The sequence below is a fragment of the Phoca vitulina genome, unplaced genomic scaffold (assembly GCF_004348235.1).
Source record: "Phoca vitulina isolate PV1807 unplaced genomic scaffold, GSC_HSeal_1.0 scaffold63, whole genome shotgun sequence".
In the NCBI taxonomy this organism is placed as follows: Eukaryota; Metazoa; Chordata; class Mammalia; order Carnivora; family Phocidae; genus Phoca; species Phoca vitulina.
The window spans coordinates 2,711,553-2,726,056 of NW_022589766.1; the positions used below are offsets into that span (position 1 = coordinate 2,711,553).

General features: G+C 34.8%; 1 protein-coding gene across 2 annotated transcripts in view; it reads right to left on the reverse strand.

The window, feature by feature from the left end:
- The window catches only part of ATAD2B (ATPase family AAA domain containing 2B), a 157,698-nt gene that overhangs the window by 42,180 nt on the left and 101,014 nt on the right, over positions 1 to 14,504 (reverse strand). For both annotated transcript variants that reach the window (XM_032391456.1, XM_032391455.1), the window contains exon 19: positions 9,048 to 9,233. In XM_032391456.1, coding sequence (XP_032247347.1) covers positions 9,048 to 9,233 — 186 coding nt within the window. The remainder of the gene's footprint in view (positions 1 to 9,047; positions 9,234 to 14,504) is intronic.

Sequence of the window (14,504 nt, forward strand, 5' to 3'; positions counted from 1 at the left end):
AAGGTTTATCTATGTTGTAGCATGTGTTAAAATTTCCTTCCTTTTTAAAGCTAAATAATGTTATACTATATGTATATGCCACATTTTCTTTATCCATCTATCTGTTGATGGACATTTGTGTGTTTCCACCTTTTGGCTATTGTGAATAATGCTGCTATGAACATAGGTATACAAATACCTGTTTGAATCCCTGCTTTCACTTCTTTTGAGTGTATACCCAAAAGCAGAATTGCTGGATCATATGGTAATTCTGTTTAACTTTTTAAGGAATCACTGTATCATTTATTTTCAATGACGCTGCACAACTTTATATTCCCACCAGCAACACATAAGGGCTCCAATTTCTTCATGTCCTGATCAACACTAGTTATTTTTTGTTTTTATGGTGACAGCCATCCTAATGGGTATGAACTGACACCTCATTGTGGTCTTAATTTGCATTTCCCTTTTGATTAGTGATGTTCAGTATCTTTTTATGTGCTATTGGCCATTTGAGTATCTCCTTTAGGGGAAGTTTGGTTGGTTGGGGGTTTTTTTGTTCTTGAGTTGTAGAATTCTTATATACTCTGGATATCAACCCCTTATATGATTTGCAAATATTTTCTGCCATTCTGTGGGTTGTTTTTTCAGTCTGTTAATAGTGCCCTTTGATGCAACAAGTTTTTAATTTTGATGAAATGGAGTTTATCTATTTTTTCTTTTGTCGCCTGTACTTGTAGTGTAATAGCCAAGAAATCATTACTAGGGGCGCCTGAGTGGCTCAGTCGTTAAGCGTCTGCCTTCAGCTCAGGTCATGGTCCCGGGGTCGCAGAATCGAGTCCCACATCAGGCTCCCTGCTCAGCGGGAGCCTGCTTCTCCCTCTGCCTCTGCCTGCCACTCCCCCTGCTTGTGTGCTGTCAAATTAATTAATTAATAAAAAAAAGAAATCATTACTAAATCCAAAGTCGTAAAACTTTTCTACTATGCTTTCCTCTGAGGGTTTTATAGTTTTAAGTCTTCTGTTTAGTTCTTTGATCCATTTTGAGTTAATTTTTGCATATGGTATAAGATAAGGGTCCAATTCATTTTTTTGTATGTGGATATCCAGTTTTCCCAGCACCATTTGTTGAAATGACTATATTTTCCCCCATGAATGGTCTTCACACTCTTGTTGAAAATCATTTGTCATAGTCTTGTGGTGAGTTTTTTTTAAGTATTCTCTACGCCCAACATGAGGCTTGACCTCATGACCCCAAGATCAAGAGTCACATTCTCTAGTGACTAAGCCAGCCAGGCATCCTGAAAGAGTTCTTAATACATTCTGGATTTAAGTCTTATCAAGAGATGCAATTTGATGTATTTGAAATATTTTTTTTCCAGTTTGTGGCTTATTTTCTCATTTTCTTAATGGTGCCTTTTTAAAAATTTTTAATTTTGATAAACCTGACTTTATCAGTTTTTCCTTTTATGGATCATGTTTTTATATATTATACTATCATAGCACTTCTCATACTGTATTATTTTTTTCAGGTATCTTCTTCCCTCTACACTTTTTAATATATATATATATTTTTTTTTTTTTTTATTTTATTGGGGGGGCAGAGGGAGAGGGAAAGAGAATTTCAAGCAGAGTCTGCACTGAGTGTGGAGCCTGACCTCACGACCCTGAGATCATGACTGAGGCGAAATCAAGAGTCAGACGCTTAACTGACTGAGTCACCCAGGTGCCCCACTCTAAACTCTGAATTATTAGAGAACAGTGGCTATCTTTTGGTTTTTCACCTATTCATTCATTCAACAAAGATTTACCATACTAGAAATACATACATGTACATATACAACAATTTGTGAGTATTCCATGTGTGTGTGTACACATAGAGACTGCATAAGGCAGCTAAGCATTGTGAATGAAAGCACGAAAAAAACAGACACTGGACCCACCTTAAACAAATTCACTTATTGTAACAATGCATTGCACATGACAGGCACACAATAAATTTTTGATGAATAAACAACGGTTTTAAATTGATAAATACAAAACTCTTACTTCCCTGACCACTCATCAGCCTGAGCATCACAATATGCAGAAATGGGTCTCTCTGCAGTCTGAAGAGTACAATGCATTGTAAGTGCATGACCTTTGTAATCAGACAAACCTGGATTCAAAACTTTGCTCTGCCATACTAGCTGTGAGATCCTAGGCAAGATACTTTACCCCTCTTGGCTTCAGTTTCTTCATCTGTCAAATGGGAAAACAATAGTAATACTTTCCTTACTAAACAGTTAAAAAACTTGAGTTAGATAATATATGGAACTGGCTTCTACAGTGCCTGGGACATAGTTGCATAAGTGGCAGCAATTCTTTCATTACCAAAATCTTTTCGTTTTACCTCATTTATTAAATGTTAGAGTTGTCAGTCCCCAGTTTTAAAGGTAGAGTTCATTCAAACTCTGTAATGGGGAAAAACAGTGTTTTAAGACTCAAGATGTCAAAGAAAACAAGGAATGGGAAATTAGATCAGAAATGAACCTAAGACAGCTTTCGTGAATAAAATTTGCTTTCCCCAAAACAAAATAAGTAAATAATTCATTAAATAAAAATAAACAATAACATTTTACCTTAACATAGTAATAATTCATGTTCATTTACTAGAGATCTAAGCTGTGATTTTAAAAGACTTGCAATGACCTCTTTCCTTGTAAATTTTAAGAATCATGTAATTGGGGGCGCCTGGGTGGCTCAGTTGGTTAAGTGACTGCCTTCGGCTCAGGTCATGATCCTAGAGTCCTGGGATCGAGTCCCGCATCGGGCTCCCTGCTCAGCAGGGAGTCTGCTTCTCCCTCTGACCCTCCCCCTCTCATGTGCTCTCTCTCTCTCAAATAAATAAATAAAATCTTAAAAAAAAAAAAGAATCATGTAATTGTTTTACAACAAAAAAACAATACTAAGATATTTCTCTTGTACACATGAATCATTCATCTGAGTTTTCAATGCCCCTACTTGATTTTTCTACTTAAGTTATTGATTTTTAATTCCCAGTTCCCATGACAAACTGAGAGACACAAAAAGACACGAAATACTGAAATAACAAAATGCTGCTTGTTATCTTTACTTTCCTAAGTGTAGCTGAGGAGGTATTTCCTTAAAATTCATTTCCAGGGGCACCTGGGTGGCTCAGTTAAGCATCCGACTCTTGATTTCGGCTCAGGTCATGACCTCAGGGTTGTGAGACTGCGCCCTACATGGGGCTCTGCACTGGATGTGGAGCCTGCTTAAGATTCTCTTTCTTCTGTCCCTCTCCCCTCCCTCTCTAAAATGAATAAATAAAATTAAAAATAAAATAAAATTCATTTCCAAATATATCATTTTGAGCCTGCCCATATAACAATACCAAAATACATACTGTGAAACTGTTCAGAAATGTAAGCACAATTCTTTCTGACCAAAGTTTGTTTTCCTTCCTACAAATATTTCTGCTTTTTATCTGCTTCCTTGTTTAAAAGTCCCTTTCCTATGCTCAATCCTCTTTTCTTTTTTCTAATTCTCCTGAAGAGAAATAATTCGCAATTCCCATGTAACTCAAATAAAATTCTCCAACTATTCTCAGAAAGAGTCTGCAGGGTCCACAAAACTAAATTTACCTACTACACTAGAATTTTACAAAAATAAAAAAGAAATGAGGCTGAGCAGGAGCTCAAGCCAATGTGTGATGATTCAGTGGTAAATTCCTATTTTTTATGCAACAAACATTTACTAAGCAATTCCAATGTGTCAAGAAGTAGAGAAGTGAAGGCCAGTAAGACAGTCCCCTCCTCTCAAAGAGCTTGTGGTCTAGGTCAAAGGTTCTCAAACGTTTCGGTCTCAGAATCTTATTAAACTCTTAAAAACCACTTAGGAGGGTGCCTGGGTGGCTCAGTTGCTGGGCGTCTGCCTTCGGCTCAGGTCATGATCCCAGGGTCCTGGGATTGAGCCCCACATCGGGCTCCCTGCTCAGCGGGAAGCCTGCTTCTCCCTCTCCCACTCCCCCTGCTTGTGTTCTGTCTCTCGCTGTGTCTCTCTCTGTCAAGTAAATAAATAAAATCTTTAAAAAAAAAAAAAAACACTTAGGAACCCAAAAGAGCTTCAGTTTATGCGGGTTACATCTGTCCATAATTATGTATTAAAATTAAAACTAAGAGCACTCCAAATTATTTAATTAAATCCTATTACATATTAGCACTGAAAATGTATTTTGAAAAATATATTCTTTTAAAAAATGTATTTTTCCAAAATATAAAACATATAGGGCGCCTGGGTGGCTCAGTTGGTTAAGCGACTGCCTTCGGCTCAGGTCATGATCCTGGAGTCCCAGGATCGAGTCCCGCATCGGGCTCCCTGCTCGGCGGGGAGTCTGCTTCTCCCTCTGACCCTCCTCCCTCTCATGCTCTCTGTCTCTCATTCTCTCTCTCTCAAATAAATAAATAAAATCTTTAAAAAAAAAAACAAAAAACAAAAAAACAAAATATAAAACATATATAAAATAACATTTAGCAAAAAATAATAATAATAATAATAAAATAAAATTTAGCAAGAAAAATGGCACTATTTTACATTTCCTCAAATCTCTTTAATGTCTGGCTTACTGAGAGACAACTGGATTCTCATTTCTGCTTCTGCATTCAATCTGTTACAATATGTTGTTTTGACTGTAATACATGAAGAAACCCATATTTAAGCAGATATGTAGTTAGAAAAAGAGAAATGTGACATCTCCCTGAAAGTCTTGTGGGGCCCACAGAAGTCCTTAAACCACACGTGGATAACAGCTGATCTAGAGCAATGATTTCCAAATTTTTTATCTAACACCTCATCAGTTAAAAAAAAATATCTCTCTTCTAGTATATTTAATACACTATTTAAATATATATTCTACTAAGATTATTATTTCTATTATAAAACCTATATATACAAAATACTTAAGATAATATGAAGACAAATGAAGTTCTAATGTTTTTTTTCAATATCCCAGTGTACTGCCTTAAGTAGAAGCTTACTTTGGGAACTACTGGATTAGGAGAGAGATGTAACTACAAAGAAACATCTACAAGAGAATGTTAAAGAGCTCTAAAAGATGAAATTATTACTCTGTCCCACAGAAAGAAAGTAGTTTTATATTCCTAATAAAACATTACCCCCACCCTGAGGGGGCGCCTGGGTGGCTCAGCTGGTTAAGCGTCCGACTCTTGATTTCAGCTCAGGTCATGATCTCAGGGACATGGGATGGAGCTCCATGACTAGCTCTGGGCTCAGCAGGGAGTCCGCTTGCGGTTCTCTCTCCCTCTCCCTCTGCCCCTCCCCACCCCTCACACCTGCTTGCATATGCTCTCTAAAATAAATAAATAAATCTTAAAAACAAACAAACAGGGGATCCTGGGTGGCTCAGTCATTAGCGTCTGCCTTCAGCTCAGGGCATGATCCCAGGGTTCTGGGATGGAGCCCCTCATTGGGCTCCCTGCTCCGCGGGAAGCCTGCTTCTTCCTCTCCCATTCCCTCTGCTTGTGTTCCTGCTCTCATTGTCTCTCTGTCAAATAAATAAATAAAATCTTAAAAAACAAACAAACAAAACATTACCCCCATGGTAACTAATTCTTTTTTGGTTTTGTTCTATTTTAAAAGTTGCGTGGAGAACCTTTCCTTTTCATCTCTGAATGAGTTTATTTTCTGAGAATAGTAGCATTTAGTACACAAGATTCAGAAAATACAGATAAGAAATTAAAATTATTATAATCTTAATACTCAGAAATAATTACTATTAACACTTCTGTTAATAGTTATATTTATGTAAATAGTTTTATTTAAATATATAAAACTATACAACTACTAGTTATTTCTATATAAACTTGGATAATACTATACATACTGATTACCTGTATTTTTTAACAATGTATTCACAACATCTTTTCATGACTTTTTTTTTTTTTTAAGATTTTATTTTTAAGTAATCTCTACACCCAACATGGGGTTCAAACTCACAACCTTGTGATCAAGAGTCACATGCTCTACCAACTGAGCCAGGACCCCACAACACTATTTTTTACATCAATATTTTATTTTATTTTATTTTAAGATTTTATTTATTTATTTGACAGAGGCACAGCGAGAGAGGGAACACAAGCTGGGGGAGCGGGAGAGGGAGAAGCAGGCTTCCCGCTGAGCAGAGAGCCCAATGTGGGGCTCAATCCCAGAACCCTGGGATCATGACCTGAGCCGAAGGCAGACACTTAACGACGGAGCCACCCAGGCGCCCCACATCAATATTTTAAAGGTTTCATTGTGTTTCATGAAAGAAATCTGTAACTTAGCTAATCCCCTACAATATGACATTTAGATAGTTTCCAATCTATGAAGAAAGGCTATGATAAATACTCTTGTATTTTTTGTGTGGTCTGCACTGTATCTTTGTGTTAGTCCACGAAAAACTCTTCAGATAATTACCCATAAATGGTATTGCTGAGCCATAATGTGTGTACATATTTAAATCTATTACTTGGACTGCCCTGGAGAGGTTTATTCAACCGTTTTTTTATATCTGCCTATTTGACAGGTTAAAATCTGTTTTACTTTTAAATTATCCACTGTATTTTTTATTTAAATTCAATTAACCAACATATAGTACATCATTAGTTTCAGATGTAGAGTTTAATAATTCATCAGTTGCATATAACACCCAGTGCTCATCACATCACGTGCCCGCCTTAATGACCATCACCCAATTACCCCATCCCCCCACTAACCTCCCCTCCAGCAAACCTCCGTTTGTTTCCTATAGTTAAGAGTCTCTCATGGTTTTTCTCCGTCTCTAATGACTTTCCCATTCAGTTTTCCCTCCCTTGTCCTATGATCCTCTGCACTGTCCCACTATATTTTCTTTTTTTTTTTTTCCACTGTATTTTCTTAAAGGCACTCACTCTAGTAACTGGCCGTTTCCTTCTTTTAGAATCACTTGGGTTTTTTGCCACCCAGTGTCTACTTCATCTCTTCTACAGATCAGGTACTTTGCTAACCTACAGTTACTTAATCTGCAACTCTCTATGCTTTTCATTTATTCACCAAATATTTATCAATATGTGCTATTATTCACTACTATCTCAGTTTGTGACCTAAACAAAGCAAGCATTCTAAATTTAAATGAAAGGCTTAGGGGCAGGGAAGGATTTCTGAAGAACAGTAAGTATAAAACATGTTATGTAATGAGTAATCTAAGAATTCTCATACTCTTCTCCCCACAAATGTGAATATCCATGATAGTTTTGCTAGCTACTTGGTTTATAATTAGTGTAAAGAACAGAGAAAACAAAGGGGAAAAAAAGAGCTGAAATTTCAGCTAGCAACTCTCTAATATTTTAGCTACTAATTAAGGGTACTGATAAACAAATAATGAATAAGTTGAATCCATTAAAAACTATAACAACAATATAGCAACACTGAAAATTTGTATGATATAATGTTAGCTTTAAAAACTAAACCAACAGGGAAGCCTGTGTGGCTCAGTCAGTTAAGCATCTGACTCTTGATTTCAGCTCAGGTCTTGATTCCAGGGTTGTGCAAGTTCAAGCCGTGTGTTGGGCTCCACTCTGGGCGTGGAGCTCACTTTAAAAAAAAAAAAAAAACTAAACCAAAAGTAAAATCATGTATGTGAACCGACAACAGGAGTAGGCAATGCTGCTGTGTTAAGAAAATGGGTTCACAAGACTTTTATTTACAAATTTTTCAGACAATATAAGGAAAACATCAGGTAATTATATATTCCTAAGGAGAACCCTCAATTATCCCGAATTTTCTTTATCTAAAATTATAATAAAACTACTTGACAGTGAGGATCTAATTTTTAAAAGTGGCTTCTAGGTTATGTCCAGGTTCAATCCATTTAAATCAATTTCAAGTACATTCCTACTTCATAATACCAAATATTTTATAGCTCTGTGGTTTCCAACATAAATTCACATCTATTATCTCACACCGAGAAGCCTGACTATTACTATCCACATTTTACAGATGAGGTAACTGAGGCTATTCTAGGTTCAAAAGTTTATCCAAAATCAAAAGACTAGTAAGTCAGTACAACTTGGTTTTTCTGACTCTTACTACATATAGCATTCTACTAAACTTTATTAGCCCCAATGATAAAAAAAACAAAAAACATTGTGATTAATGGTCTTAATTAAGAATATCAGATTCTGAATAACCAAAAATGAATTATTCTACACTTAATAGATGTATTTACAAAATCAGTAAGTGTACTGATTTTAGCAAGATAGCTAACAAGTACGAAACAGAAAAAAGATCTCAGTAAACAGGTATCTTAATCATAAAATTCTATATAATCAAGGTTTACATTATAGCTTTTAAAACATGCAAAATCTTTTATATAAACTGTGTCACCTGGGCAAAATACTGCTAAGCATTTCTAAAGGTGATCATTTCAAGACCTAGTAAGCTTAGGGTGTTAAAAACACACATTTTGTAAAAATCAATTTCATTCACATGAGTTGACTACTATTTTTTTCTGAAACAAATGTGATTTTACCTTTGATCCTAATATGTTAAATATGAGTTGGCTTTGAACTCAAAAACTAAATATCAGATTTGCAAAATATGCACAGCAGTAATAACAGTCAAATTAACAATAATGATACCAAGGAAAGAACTGAAAGGTCCAATCCCACCAAATAATCTACCAGACAGTAAGAACAAGAAGGCTAACTGTAATGGAACTAACTGTGATACAGCTTAGGCCTTTATAGTACGTACCACACATATGTTGGGCTCTGGTCTAAACATGAATTATCTCAATCTTCACAGTAACAGTGATAAATATATCATTAGTACACCCAAAAAAAACTTGAAACTTAAATCATTAACTAACTTTCTTAAGTCACAGGGCTAATAAGTGATATAACCAAAGCATGAATCTAAACAGTATTTATTTTGTTAAAGAAGTTAAATTTATTAAATAAATTAGAATGTGTCCAAGTTACAAGATCAACTATTTCAAAACAATAAGGTAAATATTTAATCACTTCTTACCTCTTCAGGCAGTTCACTGTACATGGTTTCAGAGGTAGACAATAAAAATATAGGTGAAAATGATGGTATATCTTGTAGCAATGTCAGAAAAGTTGCTCTCACAGTTTCACTGACAGCTTCCCACCAATCACCAATGTGAGGCATATAAACAATACTAGGTACTGTTCTTCGAGCTTCACGAAAAATCTAATTAAGGAAAGAACTGGCATTAAAAATTAAAATTGATCTCATTCTAAATTTTACTCAGTAACCCCCAAATACATGAAATGTGTCAGGCGTGTTACTGTAATTATTCTCAGCTCAAATATTTAAGCTGTTCAAGATGTAATATACAAGTCTCACATAATAGCTTCCATCTACCCTTGCCCCACCTAAAAAAAGAAGGGGTGTGGGAGTTTTTGCCATTTTGTTATTCCTATTCAGTATTTAATAGTATAAAGGTATCAAATCGCTCCACTTATCTACCAAGTAAAGATAATAAAGCAAAATACCACTATAAAATATGCTGCAAATAAAGAGATAAACATGCACCTATATGTCACCCGTGTCAGAATGGTATCAGTAAGCACAAAGAAGAGAAGGAAGACATAGTTTCCATGTTTGTGCACATTCCCTAAAATCACTAAATATATGAATTAAATAAACCTTTTTACCACAATGTACCACCCTACAGTTTAAAATTAATGAACTACCTGCTGAACCACTTGTTTAACTCCTATTACCTTAATTCAATCCTCCATAAAGTAGTCACAAAATACCCTCACATCAATAAAGAGCAATAAATAAATGAGCAAAAAGCTCTGAGACACTCCCATTGTCAGAAAATACAAACTAAAGTTTCCTCAAGTGTTAAAAAGAGTCCTAACCATAGTTTCAGTCGCACTCTGCCAACATAACGCCAATAAGGACCAGGTTGGCTATTAGTAAGCTGCCAAGCAGAACTACTGCCCTTTACATATATGTCAACAACAGCTCAATAGCCCATCAACAAATTCTCGTGGGTTAATATGGCATCTCTTCAATACTTTTAACAAGTGAAAGAATAAATGTAAAAATCTTTCTTCAATTTCAGAATTCTATTTCTAAAATTGTCTACTACTTTCCCTTATTTTAAACATGTTTCAATTAACCTGTGTAATGTGCAAGATAGAGAAATAATGATATAATATTTTTTGATCTAATATTCCAAGCCATTAGGATTATCAGAAACGTTCCTAAGAATCACAATGATTATTTTTCTTTAATGAGTAAGCCTACCACTTGCATGAATTTTTTAAATGCTACATTTTATAAAGCTTAAACATTCTGTGTAAAATAAAATGTGTTGCCAATTTAATAAACCAGATGGAAGATGCTGAAATAAAAATTTTCCCCCAAATTGGAAATGTAGATGTTATGATCACTCACATCAAAAGTAATATTTGCTCCTTCCCTTCCTTTAATATTTGCATATCCACCAATCCAGAACAGTTGTACAGTACAACTCCAGGACTCTCAAATTTTGACCTTTTCTGCAAACACGCACCCTCTTATCCTGGATCTTGAAAATCCAAGGATTATTGTTTTCCAAAGTTCTTGCAGAAGATTCATAAGAGAAAAACAAGCATAAATATTGGCAAAAGGAAGGAACCACACAGGAGCACAAAGGCAAGTGAGGCATTTAATCCCCCCCCCCCAAAAAATTGTTACATGCCACCCAAATCAGGGATGGTATGTGGAAGACAGTGACCAATGCCTTTTGTCTTTCCAATTCCCATTCTGTGCTGGTAAAACTAGGGAGAGTCAGCAGGGAAAAAAGTGTGATTACATGAAAAAGACTAATGAGCTCTACAGCTTACTGAGAAACCTGACAAAACTAACCACCTAATTCAGCCATGCAAGTTACCACATGCCCAAGGAGAAATGAGAAAACATGCCTTTAAAAAACATAAAATGTAGCCTTTCGTTCTAATACTTGTAAGTTAGATTTTCCAGAAGTATGTGTTGAGAACATCTAGCTGCTAATCAGTACCAAAGAGTAAGGGCAAAGCAACAGAAGGTTAAGTGATAAATAAAAACTCTACAGAGCCAGAAGTTAAATAATGCAGTACTACAGGTATTTTAAACTCATTTGCAAGGCTGAACTAGAAACAAAAGCATCACCAACTCTACAAGAGTTGAGGGTTTTTTTTTTTTCTATTTCTTTCCTCTTTTCATCCAATTCTCCCCAAATTAACAAAGTGAACATGATATCCTATTGAACTTATTTCTAAAGACTTTAGGAAAATATCTTTATCAGTAGAACTTTTAAAAATTATATTTTAAAAGCTAAAGGGGGGAAAAAATCAGAAAGAAAAAAGCCTAAGACAAATACAGAAAAATAAAAAGGGTTAGGCTTTCTGGTCCATGAATGTATAATTACCTGATTTTATAATTAATCTAACTACATGCAGTTTCAATACCCAGGGGCTATTTTCAAAATTTCTCTCCTAAACCTTTACAACAAAAACATCTTTAATTTCTAGAAAACTTTAAAAGCACTAATAAAACAAGTGTTATTTTTAATTCCTTACCCCATGTGATCTCATGATATTTAAACTTTCATATTTTCTTTAAATATATAGCCAACCTGTTCTAATTCTCCAGGTTTGTAATGAAAATTCAAAAAGAATAGTCTAAAAACGGTATTTAAAATTTCAGAAAAAAAGTTTAATCCTATTGTGATTTTTCCATAATGGAAAAACAGCTCTTCAGCAGTTTGCTGGTAACTTTTAAAGTTGTGGAATAAGATACACTCTGTGAAATCAATTAACCAGATTCAGAGTAGAAAAATAAAGTCTAGTTTTAGTGAAGCGGCAACTGTCTTGGGAACAAGTGATGCCATTTGATAACTAGAAAAATACTCACCTAGAGGGTGTCTTGGATTGGTGGATGTGCAAGGTGTAGTAGAAAACAGAAAAACTGTTATAGAGAAAAAAAGACAGTAGGCCAAATTACTGAACCAACCGTTCCAAAATACCTCTGACATGACCAGCACTCTTGCACAAATAAAATGAACAAACACCAGTGTATGTGAACTGTTCATTTTGATTCTTTAAACAATATATTCTATTTCCTTCTGGCCTCTTCTTGCCCCAGACATCATGGTCCCTTATGTAACTTTTTTAAAAATTTCTTTATTAAAAAAAAAAATCACAAACTACTTCTTCTGAATATTAAGATATTAAAGAGAAAAATCAGGTCATTGAAGTTAAAGGTATCCATATAAAGAAGCACTAATTACATAAACTGCACCTATATTTATAAGAGTTCTTATCATCTCAATAGCTAAACTGTAAAGTCAGTATTTTAGCCAACAAATTAAAGTGTAGTGCATGAAAATTTACTGTGTTTTAAAAATTAAGACCATACAGCCCATAACAAGCCATCTTCTTTGGAAACTGGAAACTAGAGCAATTTTAAATACAAAAGTGAATGAAGCAGACAGCTCCAAAGTAGTACAGCTTTCACTTTCCTAAAAGGGGCTACATAAGAAAGAGGGAAACAACTTTTTGTCATCAATAAACTTCCAGAATTTGTCTTGCTCTTGTGCTAAAATTTATAAAACATAGGTAAAAGAAAAATCTTGGGGGTTAAAATATTCTTGATTTTTATAATAAAAAGCACTATTAAAAAAGTTTAATTCCTTATACCATGCTATCACAAAGTATTATAACAAATAATATATCTGCATTACTAATAACTTCATATCATATCTATCACTTTACTCCATTTATATTCTATTTACCTAGGATTTATCAAGCATCTCTGTGAAAAGGAGGCACTGTCTAGGGTCAAGATTCAAGAAATAAAGTGCTCAATTTCTTTACAAGCATACAAAATCAGCCTGTTATAAAATATAACTATACTAGAGTTTCTATATGACTGTAATATAAAACAACATTTTATGAAAATTAAATCACCCAAATTTCTTTTCTGTTATTTTCATTGCCTAAGAATTTCAAGAATTTCAGTAAATGTGATAAACTCTGGACCAGGATAATTTAATTTGTTTACAAGTCAAGGAAAAAAAGTTGTTGCTATGGTAAAACACAGAAATCCATGTGCACAAACACAAGAGTATCCAAAGTATACACAGACTGCTATGGAGAAATCCAGAAATCCTTATATACAAACACAAGAGCATCCAAAGAATACACATAGGTAAATATCTTAATTCCTTCATGCTATTTAACCAAAAAGGATTTCCCCTGAACATTTCCAAATACAATTTCTTTCTGGGAAAAGAAATATACTCAAATTTTCACCAAAAAAAAGACCCTTATTGACCATTTGAAACTATTTGTAACGCCATATAGTGTCCAAACTCCAAGCCCTGTGACAGAGAATATATAAATTTATCAATTCAATCATACTTCTGAATTAACAAAAAAGATAAGATACGATACGCTCATCAATCCTGGTTTTCCTAAATCAACAGCAGAAATAATACAAAAGGCAAAAAAAATACATTTGAAGGTGTCAGAAAAGGGGAATCATAGCTGTTGGTTTTTTTAGAGTGTTAATACAGTAAGTCTTTTAGTACAGCTACTAACACCTCCAACCTTATTGTAGGGCTCAATAATTACTTGTGAACTTAATCGAACAATCATAAATCTTCCAGGCTACCCCAGTTTTCTATTTTCCTTCCAGAACCTTTGGAAGACTATAAAACACTCAGGTGGGTAGGTAGATAGATACAGGGACACACACAAACACACACACACACACACACACACACACACACACAACCACTTTATGAACTCTGGCAATTGTTTTCAGTAATAAATACCTAGTGTCCAGTGATTGGCCAAAGTACTGTATCTCAAGTGTGATCTACTCAAGACCTAGAACAGTAACACCCGGATGCAGGTTTAAAGTGAAGATTCCCAGGGCTCACCCCAAATTTAAGGAATCAGAAACCCTGGGAGTAGAGCCAGGGAATCAGAAATTTTAGTAAGCACCCCCAGACAACTCTTATATTGACTAAATCTTAATAGAGAAAACCCTATAGTAGACACGAATTCCTCTACTGTTTTCACACAATTTGTAATATTCATCATCAGCTGAGGCAGTATGAAGGAGAAAAGGAAGATTTTCATATACATACTTATGTGTGGATAGGTTTTAAAGAACAGACATAGAATTAAACATGTATAAAGAAATATAAACGGGGCTCTTCCCATTTTCCATTTTATCACATATATAAATACAGCCCTTTAAAGGTGATTCAAGACTTCTTTAAGATTACCTTTCATGTTTGTGTCACATTATTAAATAACCCCATTTAATTTATATCAGGTATCTTAGAGGCTGGGAAAAGAGAAAAACACAAAAGAAGAATGTGCCACAGACTGAGCCACATCTGTTTAGAGAGAATCCTGCCCACAGGAAGACTAGCTCTCAAGAAAGTAAGGCAAAAGGGAAGAAAGGGAATAG